At 41.8% G+C, this 27,408-nt stretch overlaps 1 protein-coding gene across 2 annotated transcripts in view; it reads left to right on the top strand.

Moving 5' to 3' along the window:
- The first annotated feature begins 16,961 nt into the window (after window positions 1–16,961).
- The window catches only part of FAM241A (family with sequence similarity 241 member A), a 34,355-nt gene continuing 23,908 nt past the window's right edge, over window positions 16,962–27,408 (top strand). The window contains exon 1 of one of the 2 annotated variants that reach the window (XM_037509547.2): window positions 16,962–17,108. In XM_037509547.2, the coding sequence (XP_037365444.1) occupies window positions 16,962–17,108 (147 nt within the window). Of the gene's footprint in view, window positions 17,109–17,625; window positions 17,663–27,408 lie in introns of those variants that run through there. The other variant, XR_008551543.1, reaches the window with a different exon arrangement.

Raw genomic sequence — 27,408 nt, 5'->3', positions numbered from 1 at the left:
ACATCAAAATCAACAAAAAACCATGAACCAGAGATACTTTTTGGGGGGTGGGGGGCAGGAGGGGAGGGATTGGGTCAGAATGGGGGGGTTGCAATTGTATGGGGAATATAAAAATAAAATTTATTAAAAAAATAAAATAAAATAAAAATAAACTTAAATAATGATTGGTTTAAATGGTTTAATCGTGAAACCTAATAGTACAAGTTAACACATAAGATTATGATGTAGATTTTCCTAGAAAAGGATATCAAAGCGAACTACTTCACCAACACTAAATTAAAGTTACTAATGGCAGTGCCATTTTATATGCTTAGAACTAAAGCAGCAACCAGTTAACATAAACAATCACATGGTGTCTTCCTGAATCTCCCTCCTGTCTTTACAGGAATAAGCCACATTAGGCCTGGGACAAGGCAAAAATGAACATTCTCTTTTCAGCATAGAAACTCTGAAAACTCTAGAGATATTACATTACTTATTTCGGCATTTTCTCCAAAACATTTATTCTTAGCTTTGTAAATGCTTTTCACTTCTTACTAGATTTTAAGCACCTGACACCAAGGAGAAGCTCTTAAGCTAATAGTTGTTGGTAACTAACAACACAACAAAAATAGTAGTAATACCTGCTGCACCTCCCCCTGCAGTGACCTTTAGGGTTAACATTCCCTAGGTCCGGCTGGGCAACCAGCAGGGGGAGAACAGCATAACACCCTGAAGCAGAGGAAGTTCAGCCGAAGTTCCCTGAAAAGGCAGAAGCTTATCAAAAGATAACGACCACCAAGAACCACTACAAGAATGCTAAAAATCTTATCCCGTCTTTCTAGAACTACAAACTTTAATCCCTTACTTGTCTTTCTAAACTTCCTTCTTTCTTCCATAATGGTCATTGTTTGTTATGTAGATCACCTCCCTGATGGTGATAGACTGAGCCCATGAGCAAGCTAATTTCATTGATATTCATTCCTGTGCTTTTGGAAAACATATATATATTGGTCACAAACTCAAAGAAAATTACACTCAGATTTTCACTCTTGAAGTGTGTCTGTTTGTCATTTCTTTCACCGACGCCCTGACCACCTGCACGCTTCTCTCAACCCTGAGGTGGCCTCATCGTCTACTGCTGTGCTGGTCCGCAGCAAATACCATTGAAAGGTTCAGCGCAGTAAAGAAAAGGAGAGCCAGGCTACAGTTCTCAAAGGGAGGGAAAGTTTATTGCGCCCCGGGCGGACCTCACAGACCCAAGGCGGGGGTCAGTGGAGTCGCACACGTTGTTAGGGGGAAGCAGGGTTTTATAGGGCGAGGAGAGGTCAGGTGGGTAGTTGGGCTCTTACGGCGGCGGGAAAAGTTTGTAGGGCAGGTAGAGGTTCTTTGTCTGAGATGAGACTCCTAGGGGGAGGGGGGAGGCTCATTGTCTGAGTCCCCCAGGCAGGTATCCGCATTCCTGCCCCCCAGGTGGGCTTCCTGGTTGGCTCCTGCATTCTGGCTTCCTGCATGGACCTTTCAACCATAAGATGTCAATGTCAAATTAATCTATATACTTGGTGACCTGAAAGCTATAAACTTCAAGAAATATTTTAGGAAAAAACATGTCTTTTGCGTTGTTCATTTAGGATGTAAATTAAATGCAGATAAATTATAAAACTGACAGAAATTATAATCAGTTCCTTTCCCCCCCCCACAATTAAGGTGACAATGGTATAAATACTAAATTACACAGTCAAATCAAAACAATAGGCATTTGTACAACATGTATCTAATGGCAAGACCAAAACTGTGGACAAATTATCTTGTAAAATACATCAAAATATAGGTCCCAAACCAAGCCAAGGACAATCTTTTCTGTTTGTTGTTTTTGCTTTTTGAACCAAGGACAATCTTTAACACAGGTCAAAAATCGTACTAAATAAAAGGCAAAACTTGAAGGTTATTTTAGACCTACTAGCCAGAAACTTAAAACCAGCTGGATAACAGAGGGAGGTTTCTTCAAGCCACCCACACAGTGGCTGTCTTCCTGCTCCAGACCTGCCCATGGAATCCGGCTTCCAGCTCAAGCATGAGGAGCACACGGTGCATGTGGAAAACTGTGGAGTCAGCCAAATTCCACCCACAGCAGTTCCTCTCCTCAGCAGTGCCTTGAAAACCCACAGAAACCAAAAGGCTCAATGTGATGGCAAGAGAAAAGCCAGGACCAGCTTCTCTTGCAAATGGAAATTTTTAGGTACACTGCAGACTCAAACAACCCACAGGGCAGGAGAATGAAATCTCAAGGATTTAAAAAGCAAAAAACGAAAAGGTACATTTCATTAGAAAAGGAGACTTGAGGCATGAAGAAGTGGAGTTTCCTAAATTACAAATGGAGGAAGAAGCAAAACTAAGAAGTAGTCACAAAGGAAAAGATCAATATGAGAAATGAAATCCCTTTCAGAGCAAGTTAGAAGAAAATAGAGTGATGTAAACAAAATTAAAACCCTTTCTCTCCAGAATCTTTGGTAAATGAATGGTTATGTTATAGGGCAGGGAGAGGGGCAGCCCAAACCCCGCAAACCTGCCTATTCTACATGGGTTCTGCCATCCGCCGCATCAACACAAAACATAGGAGACTTTAATGGGAAGGAACTTTAATAAAACTAGGAAACAATGCAGGTAAGGCAAAGAGTCTAGTTTCTAAATGAAGCACCCAAAGTTACCCATCCCCTCGTGGGTAAAACTCCATCCAAATGGGATTGGCCCAGAACAAGGCCCCAAAGCCTGCTACAAGTCTAAAGCATCTTCCAGTGGGGACTCACAGAAAAGGGTCAGAAACAACCAGACAAGCCCGGAAGGAAAAAAACAAAATCAACATCAAGATAAAAACTGCCATTGTCACCTCCCCACGGGTCTCACACACATCTGTGTCACCCAGTCTACGACCAAAAGACAAGTACAGTTTCTTCACGTGTCTCTAGGCTCCATGCGCCTCTTCCAGGTCTCGTGGCTCCATCCTGCTTCCTTCCTCAGTCTCTTCTGCAGCTCTTCTCTTCCTGCTCAGCTCCACCCTCCCTTGGGTGGGGCAGGGAACCTGGAACCTCCCCTTTCCTGGGGATCACCCTGTTACAGTTATGGTGTACAGTTCTCTGGAGAGCTGGAAGTTTCTCCTTCAACACAGGTCTGAAACAAATTTAACCATCTTGAATGCAAATTTTTCCAAAGTCTGTGTGTGTTGTGAGATCCCCCACCATTCTTGTTCTGGGGGGTGGGGGGTTGGGGGGTCTTGATGCCCAGAGTTCCTGCTTGTCAGCTAGGTGTAGGGTCCTGCAAGGGGCCTCTCACCAAGGGCAAAAATCCTGGTATGAGGAACATACTGGAAAACCAGCTGATATTAGAATAGAGATAATGTGCTTTGACCAGCAGGAATAATGGTGACCCCCAGGCAACACCCCTTGGTCACTTCACCTGAGCTTACAGACCCAGTAACTGATTCCCCCAGGGGTGAACACTCCCTATGTACTCGCCCCACCCCTGTATTCAAAGCTTACAAACAGAAGACTGCCTTTGGATAGGGCTGTCTTTGGATGGGGCCTGTCTTTGGATAGGGCTGCCCATTACTTCCGGAGCAGCCCTCTGGGCTTCTCATTGTTCCACGTGGACTTTGATCTTTCCCTCATACCACCCACCCCCCCCACCAGCACTCCCAAGGTGGTGGCCCCAAGAGGCAACAATCTAATACACATTTCTTTGACTCCTTCAATGGGATTATTCTTAAAGGCTCATGTTATGAAACACTATGCACTGATTTACAAACTCCATCCTGAGATCAGGTGATAAGTTGACTCTTAAGAATCACCTTGAGAAATCTTATAAAAATAGAACAAATTCTGATTCACTAAGGCAGTAGTGAAGTCAGAAATCAGTTCTTTTAAAAACCTTCCCAGGTGATTCTGATTCACGGCCAGCTTTGCAAACCAAAAGTTTAAGAGGAAGAGCACTGATTTGATCCCTAAAATTCAGGAGCTACAATTCTACACTTCTGTGCATGCATTAAAACCACATTAATTGAACATCCAATATGTGCTAATATTGAACACCTAATATGGACTTTGGTGTACAAATGTGAGAAAAACATGGTCTCTCAAAGAGCCGATCTTCAAGCAGAAAAGTCAAATTCATCAGTGTAGTATAAGTCAGTCCAATAATCTGGCACAAAGAAAATTTGTAACTTGTCAGTGAAAACTCCCATCTTACTTAGCCTGGCTTCCTGGAGGAAACGGCATGTGAGAGAAGTCCCAAAGGTTGAGGTATTCACCAAATAAATTTAGAAATGAAATGAGCAGGGAGAAGAGGACAATATGCCAAATCTCCCCCATTTACAGATGTAAAAAATGGGTGGTGATTGCAAGCAGGAAAGGGCTAGACTAGAAAGGAAATTCATCTTGTAGGCAATGGAAGGCTGTTGCAGCATAAATTTAAAGACTGTCCCCAACAGATTTACATCTCAGTGAGATGTTTCTGGCTGGATAAGTTGTATGTAGATTTAAGAAAGTTAAGAAATGAGGCCTCCACTGGTGGCTCAGCAGTTGAGCACTGGGCTGTGAAGCTGCCCGCAGCCTCTGCAGCTCCGGCTGGCTCGATCCCTAGCCACCAGCAAGGGTCCCACATAGCACACAGACCTCTCCTGCCATGTCTGCTGCTCCCCTCAACAGTGTATTTCGTCACTCTGCCTGTTCAGTTCTCTGGTCTGGCTCTGGTGAATTCTCTCACCCTCCTGCGCTTCTGACTATACCCAGTGCTTGTATAAATAAATAAATAAATCTTAAAAAAAAAAAATAAGAAATGGAAGGAGTATGGTGAGTTAGACATCAACTACCAAAGAAAAGAAATATAGGCAGTCCCTACATTTACATATAATGGATTCCTGAAAATCTGTGTAAGGATTAAATGTATATATTCTTACAAGGCTACAAACTGTATTTTTTTTTTAACATCCTTGTTTATTTTTCCACAATACAGGATTTCTCCCCTCTGGTGTGGTTACTATAGATTTCCCACCCCCAAAGCACCCCCTGACCTCCACCAGAAGTGCTCACCTACTCCCTGTTCTCTACACCCCCTTTCTCTCTCCTCCTTTCTCTGTTCCACTCCTGAGTGTCTCAGATCTGCTTTCAAGGGTCAATTTTAGTTCGTCTTCAGTTGTCTGATCCTGTTTGGTTTTTCTAGATTCCACATATAAGTAAAACCTGCCAGTATTTATCTTTCTCCTTCTGGCTGACTTTAAAAACACTATCTATGCCTACCAAGAATACTCTATCCCGCAAAGCTTTCCTTCCTCTATGAAGAAAGAATAAGGACTTTCCCAGACAAACAGAAACTCTGGAATTTCATTACAACTAAACCTCCACTCCAAAAAATACCACAAGGAGTCCTAAAGCCAGAACCAACAAAGGGATGGATGAATAACAATGAAAGAAGGCCAAAAAAAAAAAAGTTATTAAAAGAATAAACAAATAAAACCAGAGGAAAGATAAACACAATGGCAAATACAGATGCTAACATATCAATATTAACTCTAAATGTAAATGGACTAAACTCTTCAATAAAAAGACACAGAGTTGCAGACTGGATTAAGAAACAAAACCCAACCTTTTGCTGTCTCCAGGAAACACATTTAACTACAAAAGATAAAAATAGACTCAAAGTTAAAGGATGGAAAACAATCCTACAAGCAAATGGACCAAAAAAGAAAGCAGGGACAGCAATACTTATATCAGATGAAACAGATTTCAAACACAAAAAGGTAAAAAAGAGACCCCAACGGTCACTACATTATGATCAAGGGGACAATACTTCAAGAAGAAATAACACTCATTAACATATACTCACCAAATAAAGGAGCACCAAAATATATCAGACAACGATTATCATCTTTGAAAACAGACATCAGAGAAAACACATATGTAGTAGAAGACTTCAACACACCACTATCAACAATGGATAGATCAACGTGACAAAAAATAAGTAAAGACACTAAAACTCTAAATAAGGATCTAGAGCGCTTGGGCTTAACAGTTATCTACAGAACACTAAACCCCAAAAAATCTGAGTACTCATTTTTCTCAAGCACACACGGATCATTCTCCAGGATCGAGCACATACTGGGACACAAGACAAACATCAACAGATACACAAGATCGAAATCATACCAACCATCTTCTCTGACCATGAAGGCATCAAACTAGAAATAAACCACAAAAAGAAGGCAAGGAAATCTCCTACCACATGGAAACTGAAATCCACACTACTGGAAGAACACTGGACTAATGAGGAGATCAAAGAAGAAATTAAAAAATTCTTTGAGTTGAATGACAAGGAGGACACCAATTTCCTAAATGTATGGGATGCAGCAAAAGCAGTAATAAGAGGAAAATATATAGCAACAGAGGTTCACATCAAGAAACAAGAAAGAACTCAAAGAAACAGCCTAATCTCAAAGCTCAAAGAACTAGAAAAAGAACAACAAAAAACCCTACAATTAGTAGAAGAAAAGAAATAATAAAAACCAAAGCAGAGGGCCTCCCCAGTGGCGCAGCGGTTGAGCACTGGGTTACAGGGCTGCCTGAAGCCTCTGCACTGCCGGTTCGATCCCCGGCCGCAGTGAGGGTCCCACATGGCGCGCAGACCTCTCCTGCCACCCGCTGCTCCCCTCAGCAGTGTACTTCGTCAGTCTGCCTGTTCTGCTCTCCACTCTGGCTCTGGTGAATTCTCTCACCCTCCCACGGCTCTGACTGTACCCAGTGCTTGTATAAATAAATAAATAAATCTTAAAAAAAAAAAAAGACACTATATTTAAAAAAAAAAGCAGAAATAAATGAACTCAAAACTAAAAAAATCAATCCAAAAGATCAATGGAACCAAAAGCTGGTTCTTTGAAAAAATAAATAAAATAGACAAACCCCTAGCCAGGCTCACAAAGGAAAAACGGGAGAAAGCACAAATAAACAGGATCACAAATGAAAGAGGAGAAATCACAACGGACACAGCAGAAATCAAAAGAATAATCAGAAACTACTATGAACAGCTATATGGAAACAAGTTCAACAATCTAGAAGAGATGGACAAATTCCTACAACTCTACAATCATCCAAAGCTAGATAAAGAAGAAATAAAACACCTAAACAGACCAATTACATGCAGCAAAATTGAAATGGTAATCAAAAACCTCCCCAAAACAAAAGCCCAGGGCCTGATGGATTTACAAATGAATTCTACCAAACATTCAGAGACGAATTAGTGCCTATCCTTCACAAACTCTTCCAAAATATCGAGAAGGAAGGGATAATACCAAACACGTTCTATGAAGCCAACATTACATTAATACCAAAACCGAACAAGGACAACACAAAAAAAGAAAACTACAGGCCAATCTCTCTAATGAACACTGATGCAAAAATCCTCAATAAAATTTTAGCTATCAGAATCCAACAATGTATCCATAAGACAATTCACCACGACCAAGTAGGATTCATTCCAGGGACACAAGGATGGTTCAACATCCAAAAATCAATCAACGTCATCCAAAACATCAACAAAAAGAAATATAAAACCTAAATGATAATATTTAGAAATATTAAGAAATATAAAAACTAAATGATAATATTTAGATGCTGAGAAAGCTTTCGACAAAGTACAACACCCATTCATGATAAAAGCCCTTGAAATTCTTGGGATACAAAGAACATACCTCAACATCATAAAGGCCATATATGACAAGCCAACAGCCAGTGTCATTCTCAATGGTGAAAAGCTGAAAGCATTTCCATTAAGATCTGGAACAAGACACGGATGTCCACTCTCACCACTGCTTTTCAGTATAATATTGGAAGTCCTAGCCAGAGCAATAAGACAAGAGAAAGACATACAAGGAATCCAAATAGGAAAAGAAGAAGTCAAACTATCACTATTTGCAGATGATATGATAATATACATAGAGAACCCCAAAAACTCCACAGAAAAACTAATTCAGCTAATCAATCAGTTTAGTAAAGTGGCAGGATACAAAATCAACACGCAAAAATCAGTAGCCTTCCTATACACAAACAATAAATCTGAAGAACAAGAAATCAAAAAAACCATACCTTTTATTATCAAAACAAAAAAAAAATCTAATACTTGGGAATAAATCTAACAAAAGAGGACCTATACTGTTAAAAGAAATAGAAGAAGACACAAAGAAATGGAAAGCCATTCCCCTGCTCATGGATTGGAAGAATTAACATTATCAAAATGGCCATCCTACCAAAAGCAATATACAGATTCAATGCTATTCATTCCAATAAAAATTTCAATGACATTCTTCAAAGAAATACAACAATTATTGATGAAATTCATATGGAATCACCAAAAACCCCAAATAGCCAAAGCTCTTCTGAAAAAAAAAAAAAAAAAAAGAAGGGAATGGAGGCATCACACTCCCAGACTTCAAACTATACTACAAAGCCATAATCATCAAAACTGCATGATATTGGAACAAGAACAGACACACAGACCAATGGAATCAAATACAAAATCCAGAAATAAACCCACAGATTTATGGTCAACAAATATTTGACAAAGGAGCACTCGAGCAAAGAAAGTTTGTTTAATAATTGGTGCTGGGAAAACTGGGTCACTACATGCAAAAGAATGAAGCTTGACCACTACCTCGCACCATGCACAAAAACCAACTCAAAATGGATTAAAGAACTAGACATAAGACCTGAAACCATAATACACAGAAGAAAATATAGGCGAAACACTACATGAGATGCACATCAAAGACATCTTTACAGACACATCATCCAAAGCAGTGATAGTGAAGGCAAAGATAAACAGCTGGGACTACATCAAATTAAAGAGCTTCTGCACAGCAAAAGAGACAATAACCAAAACAAAGAGAAACTCCACCGACTGGGAGAACATTTTTGCACACAACACTAACGATAAAGGACTGATCACAAAAATCTACAAAGAGCTGATGACACTCAACAAAAACGAAGAAAATAATCCCAGGCCTCCCCAGTGGCGCAGCAGTTGAGCGCTGGGTTGCGAGGCTGCCTGCAGCCTCTGCAGTGCTGGTTCGATCCCCGGCCGCCTGTGAGGGTCCCACATGGCGCGCAGACCTCTCCTGCAGCCCGCTGCTCCCCTCAGCAGTGTATTTCGTCAGTCTGACTGTTCTGTTCCCCGCTCTGGCTCTGGTAAATTCTCTCACCCTCCCGCCCTTCTGATTGTACCAGTGCTTGCATAAATAAATAAATAACTGTTTAAAAAAAAAAAAGAAAATAATTCCGTCAAAAAATGGGCAGAAGAGCTAAAAAGAAACTTCTCTGAAGAGGAAATGCAAATGGCCAAGGGGCATATGAAAAAATGTTCAACATCACTTGTACTCAGGGAAATGCAAATCAAAACTACCATGAGATACCATCTCACACCAGTGAGAATGGCACATATTAAAAAAACTAGTAACAACAAATGTTGTCGAGGTTGTGAAGAAAAAGGAACTCTCCTGCACTGCTGGTGGGAGTGAAAACTGGTCCAACCATTATGGAGATTTCTTGAACTACTAAACAAAGAGCTTCCATAGGATCCAGCAATTCCACTCCTAGATATTTACCCAAATGACACAGAAACAGTAATTCCAAAGGGCACCTGCACCCCTATGTTTATAGCAGCACTATTTACAATAGATAAGCTATGGAAACAACCCAAATGCCCAAAAATAGATGACTGGATCAAGAAGATGTGGTACATATACACAATGGAATATTACTCAGCAATCAAAAAAGATAAAAACATGCAGTTTGCAGCAACATGGATGGAGCTAGAATGGATCATGCTCAGCGAAATAAGTCACAAAGAAAAATAAAAATACCGGATGGTCTCACTCATAGCAGGAATTTAGAAAACCTAAATAAGAGACCAGGAAAAAGACTAATCAATACGAAGTAAAAATCAAAATCAACAAGCAACTATAAGCCAGAGACACACTGCAGGGGGGAGTGGCGGGGAAAGGAAGGACTAGAGTCCAAATAAGGGGGGAGGTGCAATTGTATGGGGAATATAACCAAAATGAAAATGCATACATTGTGCAAATATGAAAAAAGATGTAAGAATTATATAAAATAAAATATTTAAATAAAAAAATAAATAAAATAGTTTTGGATATTAAAAACATCTTTAGGGCCTCCCGGGTGGCGCAGCGGTTGAGCGCTGGTTTGCGAACCTGCCCGCAGCCTCTGCGGCACCGGTTCGATCCCCGGCTGCTCCTCGGCCACCAGAGGAGGGTCCCACATGGCGCGCAGACCTCTCCTGCGGCCCGCTGCTCCCCTCAGCAGTGTACTTCGGTCCTTCTGCCTGCTCTGCTCCCTGCTCTGGCTCTGGTGAATTCTCTCACCCTCCCGCGCTTCTGACTGTACCCAGTGCATGTATAAACAAAACAAGCAAATAAATAAATACATAAATAAATAAACATGCCTCTATAAAAAAAAAAAAAAAAAAATTAAAAAAAAAAAAAATTAAAAACATCTTTAGTCTGAAGGCTAAGTCATACAAACATTTAAGGCAGAAAGAGGTTATTTTAATTGTTTAGTTTTACCTGTTCTTTTTACTGACAATGAAAATTAGCACCTGAAACTTTAAATGAACTATCCAAAATTTGGCAGAAATTTGATAGTAGCGGAAATATTCATTTCTTCTTTATTCCAGTCTAGAGTTTGTGTCATCCTAACTCCTTTAGTAACTGATGAAAAGTCAAGTCAAGATGGTTTGGAAGGAAAAAAGAATTGCAGGATGGCATTATGGTCACAGATTAATTGGCTAACATAACTGAATAAGCCATGCAAGGGGGCTTAACTTTTGGCTTAAAAACAAAAACAAAAAAGCTCACCTCTCAGTCATCAATTCTTTTGGGTCAACTTCATTCTTATACTGTGTAAGATGGTTCTCTTGTAGTTCCAAACTCTTTCCACACACCCATTCTGTAGACAGACTGCTTTTCCAACAGTACAAAAAAAAAAAAAGGTCTCAGACTTGACTCTCATTGGCCCTGATTGACCTGAGTTGGTCATATGCCCACCCTCAAACCAATCATATTCTCCAGTCCTACACTCAGGAATGGAGTCTTCTTCACTGATGTCACAGAACAGAGAGTGGGAGAAAACTGGATCCAAAAAAAAAAAAAAAAAAAAAACCCACCAAAAAACAAAAACTGGGTACTGTTAACTCAAGAAGTAGATAAAGATAACAAATGGCAAAATTTATAGGTTCTATGACATGTGTCCATAAAAAACAGTTCAAAGAATAAAGGCTAAGAGAAGGTAAAAATAATGTTTTTTAAAAATATCCAAAGATTGTCTTTAAGGCAAAGAAAAAGTTATCTGTTCTCTTATACTTTAAGAACAAATTAGGACCAACAGGCAAAGGAGATAAGGATACAGAGTCAATTAAGTAAATGGAAAGAACTTTCTAACAATTAGAGATACCCAGTAATTGAACAGGTGGCATCATGAAGTAATGAGTTTCCCATAGTTTGAAGACTACAAGCAAAAAAAGGGGTGATCAAATATCAGGAATGTTAGAGAAGTGAGCCCTACACTGGGTGGAAAGTTGCTCTAACCTGTCTCTTAGATTTCTTCCAACTCTAAGATTCTGAATTATTGAAGGCAGTATGAATAAAAGATCCAGACTCATTCAAAAACTAAATTATTCAACAAAAGGTAATAGAACTTCAACTACAATGTTGGAGCAACAAGAGTTTGGGTGCCACCCATCCCATTTTACAAGAAAAACAGCTACACAGCTTTATAAATGATTATTTTTTAATTACATTAGAACTAATTCTACAAGAAAATGTACCAACCCAATTTTTTTACAAAATTTCTCTTCCAAATTTTATTTCTCTCAGATGTATTCCCTAAGCTGATACTATGGGCCTGCACTTTTCCACTGAACATAACAGTAAATATGTCTACATCACTGGCACAACATTTGCATCATTACTGTGTTCGGGTTTTATGCATTTAACTGTGCTCATATGCATAGTTTACTGAGCCGTTTCCATGCTGGCCATTATGCTTCTTTCAGTTTTTCACTGTAGTTTTGCCTTAAACATCTTTATACAAATAGCTTTTCCCCACTTTGGAATTTTTTCCTAGGTCTGGGAAAAATGGGCTAAAGGGTATGGATATTTTTGTGGTTCTGAATATGTGCTGCCAAAAGAATGCAATCACTTTGCAGCACCACTAACAAAAACTTAGTTTCCATTTCCCCAAGGCATTGTCCATGTTAAGTATGCTCAATTTAGCAATTTTTAAATTGCTAACATATATTAAATGGCATTTTATAATTATATTTCCATTTTTTCTTTACTGAGTTTGAACTGCCTTCTCAATTCAACTTTTGATTAATTTACTGTAAGATTTATTTTTATTTATTTATGCATACAAGAACTGGGGTGTTGGCCAGAGGTGTAGGTCACCAGAGTGACAGGTGCAGGTACTCTGTCACCAGACACAGAGTAGGGAGCAGAACAGGGGGATCTACTGAAATACAGTGCTGAGGGGAGTAGAGTGCAAGACAGGAGAGGTCTGCCATGCCATGTGGGTCAGCTCCCTGGCAGGGAATCAAACTCAGGCCCCAGTGGCTAACGATAGTGTGATAGCGTGGAGACTTTATCCCCTGTGCCAGCAGGGAGGGCCAATTCTATTTTTTAATATACAGAAAACAACTCGCATTCCTACTATAATGAGAGAACTCAGCATTGTACATGCAAAGACATCTCACCAGGGAGAGAAAATAAAGCAGTATTAAAGTAATGAGATTAGATCCAAGATGGAGATGTTCATGCTAAGCTCCACGTCTCAACCTAAAACTTAGCTAAATGTCTGTTTGCTGCTTACCAAGGAAAAAAAAAAAAAGGCTAAAATCAATCAGCATTTTCCTGCCCAGCAAGAGTTACCTGACCCCGCTCCAAGACTTCCATTTGCTAACATAAGGGAATTAAGCTTTCAGCTTCTTTAACTAGTCAGAAAATACCCAGTATAACTTCTTTATGCCTGCCCACTTTGGTCTGTGAAACCCTCTCAAATTGCACAACATTTTGGAATTGATTTCTATCTGCCAATGAGATCTTCAGTTAATGGAGCTGAATTTTGGTCTCTAACAACAGAGAAGATAAAAACTAATTCCAAGAAGAAGGATAGAGTTCTCCTTCTCTCACTCAGAATGAACTCTTTGGGAATGCTGGACAACACTAGGAGAACGTTAGTGTAGTAACTCTGATTCAGCTTCCTTAAACTGAGGGAACACTAAAGGGAGGGAGGGTTATCCAGTAAGTTCCTTTTCTTTTAAATTCACCTAAATAACCAGTTATTTCTGGGATCTTGGTAAAGATTCTAAACATCTCAAAATTATTCCTCATACTGAAATTCTGATAACCATGAAGAAACCAGATAAAATATCAGATGAGAAGCAAAAAATGAAAACAGAGGATGCATATTATAAAATGTCAGAGTACCCCAAAAGTAAAATGAAAAATGAAATTTGGTATAGTTTCTACAAATAATAGCAATTCTTTTTCTAAGATTGTGTGACTAAATGAGTAAAGATCATACTGATTTGTTCATTTTTCCCTCTGGAAGGATGTACAAATAAGGGTGGAAAATATTTCAAATAAGAAATATAAAAGGTACTAAACATGAGAGATTGAAAGTTCTTGTTCTCACAGCAACAGCACAAGACACATTTGCACTACACAGGCCACACCTTAGACATGGATCTGTCTCTTGCCACTTACTAATTCCTGGGAAAACACGAGGTAACTAGACTAATAAAAATCACAAGTAAATGACATAAAATTGAAAACACTAACATGTTACTTGGAAGTAACAATCTTATATTTCCCATGGGAAATTGACAGTAATAGTGCCGCTCACTCTCTCTTCGTGTGTTCATATGTATTCATATTGCATAGCAAGCTAAATATATCCCTTCTCTCCCTCCCATAAAATGTGTTTTAACGTGTGTTATCTGTAATACAATCTGAACAATGTCTTTTTAGTAAAATGCTTCTACTGGTGGTTTTTTTTCTTTAATAGAGTGATTCCTAAATCTCCAGGAAAAAACCACATCTCTATGAACAAAAGTATAACAGTTCAAAGAGAAATTCACTCACTGAATGAAAGGCTGACAACACTAAGAAAAAGAAAAGGTTCCGACATCAGTGCTAGGTAGGGATCAGAGGATTCTGGCCACCCTCTACTGAAAGCTCTTGGATTTTGCCAGGAGAAGCGGACTTGAATCACAACAAAAAGAAAATGGAGGCTTCATGCCAGTAGGGAGCTAACCTGGGCCTAATGCCTACTGATGTTTGATAAATTCCTGCTAAAGGATTGAATGAATATACTTCTTAAGGAATGAAGAAGCCTGAATCTCCAAAAGCCCAGTGCGTATATTCTAGACTAAAGGACTTCTGTAAGACTTGCCTCTTATGTTGAACAGTTCAGCTCCCTATTACTCTGTTTCCTGCCCCTACCATATACATTCTGAGCCTGCTGAGTCCCTATATATATATATATATACACACACACACACACACAAGGCATTTCTGTGCACCCTGTAGCCTGACTGGAGTATATAGCTGCTTGACTTATGAAATTACCAACACAAAGAGGGAGACCTTCAAAATGTGCCTTATGTTTCACAGATTTGTCAGTAAAAGGTTGGTGTTCTCTGTGGCACTATATATAAAATCCTAAAGTTTTATTTTTTTAAATCTTTAAGGTCAGCTTTTTATAAGAAGCACTACTAAAGAGCAAAGGCAAAATTTTAAGAATGAAAACACTGCCATTAGAGAAAAGGAATCGTGAGGATGTATTTTGGGCTTTCCACAGTGAAGTTTGTTTCTGATTACATACAAAATATTAAGCAGTTTTTTCTTGGCTTTCAAATCCTTTTGTGAAAAGGAAATCAACCAGGTTCACTTTCTGATGTGTGCATCCAAAGGCTTATTTTCTAGTTTCTATAGTCCTACCTATGGAAAGTGGGAAACAGGTCTTTGAGATAAGACTAACTTCCTGTCTACTTTAATTCCCTCTTGGAGCTGAAAGACATTTTAACAGAAGATCCCAAATACCTCTTTCCCTTCTCCACCCCAAGGCAACATATAACCTGATGTTTGATCTATATGGTAGTTTATACTGTCTCAAAATACACATAAAATAGGGACTAGCCGTGGTGCAAAGTGTTGGGCACAGCACTGTGAGGCTGCCTACAGCCTCTGCAGCACAAGTTCGATCCCCAGCTGGCCAGGGAGCTGCCCACATGGCATGGCAGACCTCTCCTGTCTCGCCAGCTGCCCCCTTCAGCAGGGTGTTTCATTCAATCTGCTTGTTCTGCTCCCCACTCTCTCTGTGGTGAATCCCTCTCACCCCCCCTACGCCTCTGGCCTATACCCCAGCTCTTGTACGCATAAATAAATCTTAAAAAAAAATACACATAAGAAAATTTTGATAAGTACACGTCAACGTCCCTTTAACAAAATGGATAGAGTATTCTGACATGTACTTTTCACCAGCAGCTGCGATCACCTGGGATCGCCTGGTCACCTGGGACACCCAAAGTCACCTCCCAGTGCTGAAGGGTAAGAACAGCAAAACTGGAAAGGAGATACAAGGTCAAGAAGCTAACTCACAGGAGGATCACCCGTGGAGGCAGGGGCAGAGGGGATTAGCCAGTAACCCAGTCGTAAAAACCAAGACCCTGAGGCATCAACGCCCAGATCCAGAGGCACAACTCCCAGGAACTATCAAACGGCTACAGGGAGTGCCAGGAGCACAAACCATCCACCCACAAAGAGGAGCCCCTCCGCTGCCCCCACAGCCGGGCAGCACTCCCGCTGCCCACCTGTGACTATGCAGGTGCTTCCTTTCACCAACTCTCAGCCTCCTGCCCACCTGTGACCTGCACCTGCCCGGGCTTCTCCTCACTGGCCTCCCTCAAGGCCGCCCGCCTGCAGCCCCGCGGGCCTCTCTCCGCAAACCTGCGCCTTTGGGGCAGCCCCTCCTGCCCGCCGGTGTCTTACTCTTCTGTCCCTTTCCTAGTAAACCTGCTCTTGAAATATAACTAAGTCTCCGTGCCGTGGAGAAACTCGCCTGTGCTGCCGACACGGGAGCTCTGGTGCCGCCTTTCAGGCTGAACCCCAGGACCCCGCGCTCCAACCCGCCGACTCCAGAGACCCTGCCACCCCCACGGCAGGTCCCGGGACACTCTGCGGGTCCCGCGCCGGGGCGGGGATGGGGACGACGCGCTTCTCCTGACCAGCCACCTCACCGGTGGTGGAGAGTGACAACCAGAGGGTCCCCGCCCGGGGAGGGACAGACGGGGGCCTCCGCACACCTGCGCCGGGGCGCCCCCGCCCGCCCGAGGCGCTGCCGGACGGGGGACCCCGCGCTGCGAGACGCCGGCCCCGCCAGGGGGGCGCCACCCCACGGCCCGGCGCGGCCGCCCCCGGGCCCGCAGCAGCAGCGGGACCCCCCGGGGCGCTCCGCTGTGTGGGGGGCGGGGGTTGGGGGTCGCTGCCTGTCACACACGCCGACACCCACGACCTCGGAGACGCACCTCGGACACCCACACAGCCTCGCGCGCGCGCGCACAGGCCGCCGGCCCGTCGCGCACGCGGCGTCTCCCCGCGCACGCGCCTCAGCCCCGCCGCGGGCGCTCACGCGGGCACGCCCCTCGCGCCTCCGCCCCCGCGGGCGCGCTCACGCGGGCACGCCCTCGCGCCTCCGCCCGCCCCGCCCGCCCTGGCCGCGCCCCCGGGGCGGGGCGAGCGGTGACAGGCGGGGCGCGCGGCGGGTACTTCTGGGGCCGCGGCCGGCGGGCGCGGGGCGGCTCCTGACAGCGGCCGGCGCGGACGGTGCCAGCGGCCTCGGGCGGGCGCCCCGGCGGCCGGCGGGATGTGCTCGGCCGGGGAGCTGCTCCGGGGCGGCGGCGGCGGCGGGGAGCGCGAGGAGGACGGGGCCGCGCGGGCGGCGGGGCCGGAGCGCGAGTCCGGGGCGAGTCCGCGGCGGCGCGGGCGGCGGCCGCAGGACCGGCGCGAGCAGGTGAGCGGGGCGCAGGTGAGCGGGCGCGGGGCGCAGGTGAGCGGGCGCGGGCAGGTGAGCGGGGGGCAGGTGAGCGGGGCGCGGGCGGCGGTTGGCGCCGGGCGGGCGGGCGGGCGGGCGGGTTCGGGGGGGCCGGGGGGGCGCGCTCTCCCGCCGCCGGGCAGGGCGGGCCGGGCCGGGCCGGGCCGGGCAGGGCAGGGCCAGGGCGGGGGCCGCGTCCTCCTTAACGGTCCCTCGCCCGCAGCCCGCCGTGTCAGCACGTGTTTCCAACTTCCAGTCGGGCCCCGCCGGCCGTGTTTTGGGGGGCAGCTGCGCCCCGCCGCCCTCCATCTTGCGCCTCTGGACGCGCACCTGGGCGCGCGAGCCGGGTGTGTTCCTCAGGCCGCGGCCCGGGTCCAGCAGGTGCAGGCGCCGGGGCTCGGCAGCGGCCTGGGCTGGGACCACAAACTATTGCACGGCCACAGAGGAGAGCAAAACTTCACCCTCAGAGTGCAAAAGCACGACCACTGCTTGCGGCTGTACGGGACGGACAGGAGGGCGAAAGGCCAACCACAGTAAGGGGAGAGAAGTTGGGGGTTTGGAAACTCTGAATTGGCTGTCACTGGAGAGAGGGAGATGCTCGACACTGGCACACAACCGTGTCTTGGAGAAGGCAAGCAGCTTACTACAAGATATTGAATTACATGCGGATGAATTTTCACCCGCAGTTACAGTAATTCGACAGCCAGAATTACCCTTGCCGTGAATCACACCAAGGAGCTGGGATGTAAATGACCGATTGCCTTTTCTGTAGCCTCTGCTGCTGGGATGATCAGTTGCTCCTTGTCTCCGCTCATGCTCTTGCTCCATCTCTCCTTTCTGTCACATTTCACAGACTCCAATATTTTTTACTAAATGCATTAATAGAGAAAATGGGAGAGCTTGTATTTCAACATTTTTTTTTTAGGAAACAAGTAAATCATGTGCAGCCCACACAAACTACACCTCAGTATTAGGTTTGCGCACCCTGTGAAAGTGTAAGTTTTCATCCTTTGGATAGTATAAGAGCTGGGGGCTAAAGCACATAATGGGTAGCGAGGAGATCTTGCCGATTCCTTTCCTGGTGGTGTTTTCCCAGTAACAGCACTGTGACGCAGTACCTCAGTTTTTACTGTAGTTCGACTGAAAAACTGAAGGAAATAGCAACAGGAACCTCCTTTTCGCGGAGGGGTGAAAAGGGGGTAATTTGAGTTGAGTTTCCCAAAGTAACTTTTCCAATAGCCAAAGGGAGTGTGTAAAATAGTTCACTTAAGTTTCTGTGTATCTTGCATCAGTTAGTAGTTCTGGCTTTACTCAAATTATTTGTTACAAGAAAAAAAGATGAGAGAACGAATAAGCAAGCAATGAAACATATCCTAGAAAACTTATCACTTTCTACACCTGCTTCTGGCAATGTCATTGCGTGTCATTGAAATTAATTTTCCTGTACTCCTCTGAAAATGTTATTTTTATCACAACTAATTATTTATGTACACTAAGCCTACATACACAGTGAAAACTATACCTGAGATAGGCATATTTTTTTTCTATGTCAGCACCAAGGAAGAAATTCTTATAAAGAAACCAAAAATAAGCAACAGCAAACAAACTGGAATAACTTATTGGTGTAAGAAGCTACCTTTTGTGACAAATTATTTCTAGGTGATATTATCACAAACACTTGTTTTCTTACTATTTTTCAAGTGCTACAGATGAAACTTTAAAATTTTATTCACTGCCTTGCCATGGCAGCAGAGATAATAACAGATAAAAATATTTTGAGGGAGAAAGAAATGAAATTAACAACTGCAAGACATGCCCTAAGGAATTGGAGTTGGATTTCCCTTTAGGAAGGTAGTGCTTGTGTTATGTTGTTTTAAGGACACGCAGATTGCAGATTACAAATGGAATATTTTTGAAAACTTGGTTCATAAATGAGTTATTTAGAATTTAAAGTGCACTTTTCCATAGAAACAATAATATAAACAGAGACAGAACCAAAGTTAATTAGCTGGAAATGAAGCAGAGGCCGTCTTCCTGCTGTCCTTTTTGCTTAGCATGCTCACTCTATTCCTCAGTCTTATTAGCCTCTTGGAGATCAGGAGAGTGAGTATTAGCAGTGAGAACGCAAAAGTGCTTTCAAATCGGCGTCAGTGTGCTCTGGAAAACTATAGCTCCAGAAGTACCTGACCTTTGCTTCTCCAGCTCTTCCAGTGTTTTTTGTCAGTCCCTAATTTTCGGCATCTCATACCTTCCTATTTCTGCTTTCCGCACAGAACTTTGCCCTTACCTGATAGTTTGATGAAGCAGGCTTCTTTCTCTCTCTGGCTATTCCCCAGCCTAAAGATTCCTCCACATACCTCCCTTTCTTCATTTATTTTTCTTTCCATTACCATCTGAAAGGTTCATACCCTTGTTTAAACCTTAAAGATTGTTGCATCACCTTTGACGATACAAAACCCATCTTTGACTTATTGTAAATATGACACCAAATTAAAACATACCTGTATTTTGGTATATCATGGAATACTAAATACTGATCTTAATATAGGTGTAGCTTAAATGTCAGAATCACTTTTTTACAATTTGTCCCCATATGCTTTGCTACTCTGTCTTAGGGAAAACTAAAGTTCTTCTGCCTGAGTCTTTTCTAGTAAGATGGTTGACAAAGGAACCTTAGTGAAAATCAAATATCCTAGGAAAAGAGACTTTCAATAATGGACCATGTCCTCTAGATGAAGGAACTGTGTCAAGTTTGAAGTAGGAATCAGGCCTCTCAGAGTGATAAGGGAGCGAGACAAAATGTCCAAGGGACTGAAGGGGCAGTGAACAACTCTCCTCCATGTGTGTTACTAAATATGTGATGAGAGATAATCCAAGTATGTTCATGAGTATAAACTCCAGTTAGCTTTAGGTAAGAATCTCTGCCATGCTGCATACTAGAAAGCCAAGCATTTCCAGTCCCTATATAATATGTCTGTATGTGAATGGCATCATCTTAAATGCAGCAATTCAAAACCGGAATAACCTAAGATGGCCCTGTTTACCTATAGAAGAGAGGTCCCATTATCCTTAGATTGATGGAAGACTCATTATCTTTAGCTAAAGATATTTATTATTTTTTTAGAGATTTATTTTTTTATGCATACAAGAGCTGGGGTGCAGGCTAGAGGTGCGGGGGTGAGAGGATTCACCAGAGACAGAGTGGGGAGCAGGACAGGCAAATCTACTGAAAGACACTGCTGAGGGGAGCAACGGGTGAGACAGGAGAGTCTGCTGCACCATGTGGGTCACCTCCCTGTCCCGGGATAGAACTTGTGCTGCAGTGGCTGTGGATAGCTTTGCTGTGCTTAACCCCTTGCACCCCAGGGTGCTGCATCTGGACCCTTGGCGCCACCAGGGAGGCCCCTTAAGATCTTTATTATTATAAAATTAATATATGTAGTAATATAGAAAATTAAAGAAGAAAAAGTATTTGATGAGATAACACTGAATAATATTTTGTAATTTTCAAACATTTGGTATTACCAATTCTTAATCTCTCTGTGTGTATATATTTCTAGCATGTTTTAATATAATATTGGATTTTAGTGTTTTGTTTTTAATCTCCTCAGCATGTTATGCCACGTCCCAGTATTATCAAAAATTCTTTTTAAAATTACTTTAGAGCTGCTTAATAGTCCATTGCCCTAAACACATTTAAGTTGCTTCATACTTTCTTTTATAAATAATGCTGCAATGAAAATCTTTGCTTGTTAATCCTCATAGCTCTACCTTGGAATAGTTTCCAAGAAATTAAAAACTAGGTCAATGAGTCAAATTCTTTAGCCTCTAGAAACACTCTAAAGAATGGCATTCAAGAAAGATTGCACCAAGGTACACTTCTAGCATTGGTATATAAGAGAGCCAACTGGAACACATGCCAGCAAAGGAAATTTTAATCTAGAGAGTAACCTTTTCCATTTTAGTAGGTAAACTAGTAACTTGTTCTTGTAAGATATTGCTGGAAATGTTTACTAAACCATGTATATATTTGTTGAGCATTTTTATTTCATTTTAGTCATGTTCTTTGACTATATTTTGGTATTACTATTAGATGTTATTTTACATTGATTATAAATATTTTCCCAGATGGTTATTTATAATTTTTTGTGATGCTTTGGTTTAGAAATACCTTGACTTTTCATTATGCAAAGGAAGTTTTCTGATAATGCTATATACACACATCACACACACACCACCCCCAAACACATATATACACATATCTATCTATAGATGTATTTGTTTAGACCATCCTAATCCTACAGCTAATAGCCATCAATATTTTCGTGTGGTATACTTATTTGGTTTTATTGGTCTTTATGTACTGAATCTCTTTAGAATGAGTGTGTGTGTGTATATATATATATATATATATATATATATATATATATATATACACATATAGTGTGTGTGTGAGGTTTGGAGCTAATCCTTCCCCCCTCAAATATTGAATTATCTACTCTCTCCCAGGTTCTACAATCGTTCACAGTAGTTATAAATATTGTAGTCTGTATTAAGCTTTTATACATTTGTTGGTGCTGTGAAAGGGAATTTTTTTCCCGCATCATGTTTTTGCTCCTGGTTTCTAGCAATTGCTTTTTATATATTCAGCTTTTTAAGCAGTTTTTACCTTTCTGAACTACTTTATTAATTCTAAATCCAATAACTACTAGTATCTCTTAGACTTGATTCCTTTTCATCTTTTAGGTATATAATCATCCAGTCTGTAGAAAAGATAGATTTTGTTTCCTTTCAAATAGTAATGCTAAAAAAACAAAAACAAAAACAAATAGTAATGCTTCATTTCTATTTTCATGCTGTCTGCTGTGTCTGGAACTTTCAGATGAGTGTTGGCTCAGATATTTAACAAATAAATAAAGGAGTCTCTAACAGCATTTACCAAAGTATGTTCCACAAGATCATCTGTTTAAAAAAAAATTGCAAGAGGGAGGCTTTATTCTTTCTCTTTGATCTGTCATTAAAAATATGATTTACAGTACAGACTCTAGATTTAGAATACCCAGGCTTGACCCCTAATTCTGCTACTTACTAACTGTAATTTTGGGGAAATTAATTAACCTTTTCAGGCTTCATGGTCTTCATCTGTATAAAAGGCATAGCCTCATAGGATTGTTGAATTACATGAGTTAACAATATATGAAAAGTGCTTAGAGCAGTTTCTAGCACATTATAAGCAAGGGAGTGGCAGCTTTCAAACCTAATTTTCAATCAGAACACGAACTAAAAAGAAATCATTGAAAAGTAGTTCTTAACCTTCCCAGCCTCTGCAGTTAGAAAAGAAGAAGGTGCACTAGAACAGTGTTCCTCAGCTTTAATGTGCATATAAATCATATCTTGTTAATGCAGGTCAGAATTCCATTGGTATGGGATGAGGCCTAAGATTTTGCATCTCTAACATGCTCCCAGGTACTGCTGATGCTATGCCATGGACCACATTTGAGTGGCAAGGGAATAAATGACAAGCAAGTCAAGCCACTGGATTTAACATCCTCGTCCTTCAATATAGTGCCAAGAAGACATATACATAAAAAGTTACTTAACTACTTCCCTAGAAGGGTGTATTTGAACCCCTTGCAAGGTGTGAGAAGCAGCAGTTGCTCTAGGCCAACTGATCTGCTCCATGTCCTCCCACTAACTAGTTCTAGAGCAAACCAGAACCTAAGTCTGCAACCCTCCCTTAGATGGTGTAGTTCAAAACTGGATATTGGCTTATACCCACTTCCTTATCTGTCTTTTAAAAACACAAGGATATTGTTTATTTGCAAGTTTATTTATTTGCAAGCAATACTATATAACAGGTGCTAAGAGCTTAGAACAATTCAGTCCAAAACATAATCTCATCTGGTTCCCAAAGACATCTGATCACTAGAGTAACTGGGAATAGTTCTGCATATGGTAGACATCTTTTCTTGTTATAATTTTTCAGAGTGAAACCTCTTAATCAATGGTTCTTAACTTGGGGAAAGTTTTGTTCACCAGCGACATTTGGCACTGTCTGGAGACATTTTTGATCGTTAAAACTAGGGGGGGATGCTGCTGGCATCTAGTAAAAAGAATCAAGAGACACTGCTAAATGCCCCGTACTGCACAGAATAGTCCCCTACAGCAAAGCACTATCTGATCCAAAATGTGTACAGTGCTGAAATTGAGGCACTTATCTCAAAGTATATTATTAGTGTTACGTGGTTTGAGTTCAGAAATTGCTTATTTTCTTGAAGACTATGTTTCAAACAGGTAGTGTACCAACTGACCTCTTCTTTTTTCAGGAACTCCTCCTATATAACTCTCCATTTTGTCCTCACGCTCACTTACATTCCTTCTCTGCCTCTTCCCTACTACTCATTACCTTTCCATCTCTCCCTACAAATGTCTCAATTCCCACCGCCTTCTCCTCCCCACCATGTAAGCCATTTCTCTTTTTCTCCATATATCTCCTCCACGCTACTCCCCTCCTTTGTAGTGGCTGAGCATTAGAGAACAATGAAAATGTTTTTGGAATATGACAGTTCTAAGTTTGAACCCTGGCTTTACTACCTTATTATCCTTGTCATCCCAATTACTTAATCCCTCAGAGGCTCAATTTTCTCATTGTGATGGATGTAATACTACCTACTTCTTAAAGTTCGGAGATTCAGTGACATTTTGTATGCAAAATGCCTACCGCTTAGTAGCCACCCCCCCCCCCCATGAACATTAGCTCCCTCTTTTTCTTTCACCTTCCCTCCTGGCTTTTCTCTGTCTCTCCCATGCTTGTTCCCAACCACATCCTACAGCAGTACTTTTAATAAAAGTAATTGTCAGAGTTACAGGATTTTTTTTTTTTGAAATGACTTTTTTTTTTAAGATTTATTTTTTATTTATTTATACAAGCACTGGGTACAGTCAGAAGCGCGGGAGGGTGAGAGAATTCACCAGAGCCAGAGCGGGGAGCAGAGCAGGCAGAAGGACTGAAGTACACTGCTGAGGGGAGCAGCGGGCGGCAGGAGAGGTCTGCGTGCCATGTGGGACCCTCCTCCGGTGGCCGGGGAGCAGCCGGGGACCGAACTGGTGCTGCAGAGGCTGCGGGCAGCCTCGCAACCCAGCGCTCAACTGCTGCGCCACCGGGGAGGCCCGGATATTTATTTTTTTTAAGATTTATTTGTTTATGCATACAAGAACTTGGGTACAGGTCAGAGCTGTGGGGGCGGTGAGAGGATTCACCAGAGACAGAGTGGGGAACAGAACAGGCAGACTGACTGAAATACACTGCTGAGGGGAGCAGTGGGAGAGAGAGGAGAGGTCTGCTGCACCATGTGGGCAGCTCCCTGGCTGGGGATCGAACTTGTGCTTCGGTGGCTGCGGACACCTTCATAAGTTGCGCCACCAGGGAGGCCCAGGAGTTTATTTATTGAATAGAATGTCCTTATGTAGGGCCTCCCCTGGTGGTGCAGGCAATTGAGCGCAGCACTGTGAAGCTGTCTGCAGCCTCTGCAGCGCTGGTTTGATCCCAGCCGGCTGCGAGGGTCCCACATGGCACGGCAGACCTCTCCTGGCTCCCCCACTGCTCCCCTCAGCAGTGTATTTCGGTCCTTCTGCCTGTTCTGCTCCCTGCTTTGTCTCTGGTGAATTCCCGCACTTGTGGCCTGTACTCCCATGTTTGTAAAAATAAATAAATCTTAAAAAAAAAAAAAAAGAATGTACTTATCTAAAACTCAGATAACAGTTTCATATTTCTCTAATAAAATAAATTAACCAACTGACCAAAATTATCTTGCCTTTTTTTTTTTTTACTGTGAGTCACCAATCCTTGATAGAAAAAAGAATACCCACACTCCACTGTACAAGTTATTCACAATTTCCTTTTCAAGAGAAGTAGTAAAGCAAATCTAAAGGAAAAAAATGAAAGCACCATGAACTAGCCTTGCCCTTAGAGGCCTCAGTAGAAATTCATTATCTTTATTCATAACTTCTTTTAGCTGAAACACAGTATCTTCAGTTTCTGTCTTCTCTGGAATAATAATCTTTTTTTTTTTTAAGATTCATTTATTTATACAAGAGCTGGGGTACAGGCCAGAGGCACGGGAGGGTGAGAGAATTCACCAGAGACAAAGCAGGGAGCAGAACAGGCAGACGGACTGAAAACACTGGTGAGGGGAGCAGCAGGCGAGACAGGAGAGGTTTGCTGCGCCATGCGGGTATCTCCCTGGCCGACTGGGGATTGAACCCGCACTGCAGAGGCTGCAGACAGCTTCACAGTGCTGCACTGAACCCAATGCGCCCTCCCCAGGTGGCCCTCTATAGTAACAATCTTATCTTACAGTAGCATCTTGTATCTTCCAGAACCTCAAAAGCTCCTACTACTTATGTTTTCATTCATTAAGTGCATTGTGTATTTTTCTGATGAATTTAAGGAAATTTAAGACATTTATTTGAACAGAGAAACTGATTTTCTAATCATTTGATATTAAAAATACTTTCTGTTTTCTGCTCTAATTTTTTCCCAACATGTCCAGAGTATGTTTTCAATCTGACCTCATTAGCAGTCCTACCTATCTTGGCATAAGAAGAGGAAATGATTGGCTTTATTTGTTGTTGCTCTTTTTTTATGGCAAAAGCTATAGCATGTCAGAGTTCTGATCAAAGAGACAGCATGGTGCAATGTTTTTAACACTATGGAAAATAAGGATAAAGCTATCATTGATACGAATAAACACTGTGTTAAGAAAATTAAATTCCCATTTTTGGTTTTCCTGTATTCACTTTAATAGGATTTTTTTATTATCCGTGTTAGAGATTTTTTGATTCCCCTTTCCAATTAGTCAAAAAAGATTGCTTTTGTTTTTATTCCCTTTGATCAAAATTTTACTTGGATGTATGGAAACCATTTACAGAGGCAGGGAATGTGAGTTTGATTTCCCATGACTGGCAAATCTCATCAGTCTCGTTGAATTCAGAATTCCCGATTGTGTGGTTTTCAGAAGTAATAATGTGCATCAGAAACTAATGCCACAGAACTACGGTCACTGCCACGGCTGAGAGTTGAGAAGGAAAATAATCTCCAAAGAAAGATGTTTGATTTCGACTTCATTCTTCATTCTGGTAGCATCTAATACCTTCCTGCACATACAAGATATTCAGTAATGTCGCCAGGGATTACTTTTTAAAACATAAGTAGATTTCAGGGAAAGTACAAATGTAGAAATTTTTAACATGCAGCTTGAATTAATCGTTTGCTTCACTTCATGGCCTACTCTTATCTCGTTAGTTCATGTACAGCCCTTACCTTACTTATTTTTTTACTACATAACCATTTTCTTCTGCTGAAATAGGAAACGAATATGTGTGACAGATGTCGCTGAAATTGTTTATGTCATTTTGAATAATTGGTGGTTTTATTGTGTGTTTGCATTTATGACTTAATTTAATGTAAATGAATACAAATTTTAGTATATTTCAGCTTAGAATAATTTCAAAGACTAATTCACTCATTTTTATCCATCTCCTCAAAAAGTTGTTTTCCTTTATTGGGTCTATGTAGTTTAGTAGGGGGACATGTAAATGGATGCTCTGCATTTAATTATAAATGCTGCTGTTAGATGGTGCCTTTTTTAAAAGATTTTATTTATTTATACAAGAACTGAGGTACAGGCCAGAGTCGTAGGAGGGTGAGAGGATTCATCAGAGACAGGGTGGGGAACGGAACAGGCAGACAGACTGAAATGCACTGCTGAGGGGAGCAGCGGGCAAGACAGGAGAGGTCTGCCGCACCATGTGGGGTATTGCCCTGGCCGGCCAAGGATCAAACTTGTGCTGCAGAGGCTGCAGGTAGCCCCACAGTGCTGCGCTTAACCCCTTGCACCACCAGGGAGGCCCTGAATTAACTTCTTCATAGAGAATTAACCAGTTTGCATGGCCATCTTTGAATCAATAAAAATACCCAAATTTAAAAAAAAAAAAAAAAAACCTAGTGTAAAATAAATATATGGAGAAAAAATTAAATATCAAACTTGTTCCTTCAGTATTCAATATGTACAGTTTATTTAATAGTAATGAAAAGGCTGTAGTGATTCTGCCACTTCTGAATGATAAACCCTTTGGATTTTAAATGGGTAACTATTTGGAAATCTACTATATGGATATTCTATACTTGGCTACTATTTTAGGAGTTCCATTGCTCTAACAACCTGACATGTATTGAATATATTTTATTTCTCTATTTGTATCATACTAAACATAAATT

Source organism: Talpa occidentalis, unplaced genomic scaffold (assembly GCF_014898055.3).
Source record: "Talpa occidentalis isolate TD23 unplaced genomic scaffold, MPIMG_talOcc4v2.1 talOcc4.13, whole genome shotgun sequence".
In the NCBI taxonomy this organism is placed as follows: Eukaryota; Metazoa; Chordata; class Mammalia; order Eulipotyphla; family Talpidae; genus Talpa; species Talpa occidentalis.
The sequence above is the reverse complement of the archived record's forward strand: the minus strand, read 5'-3'. Positions and strand labels throughout refer to the sequence as shown.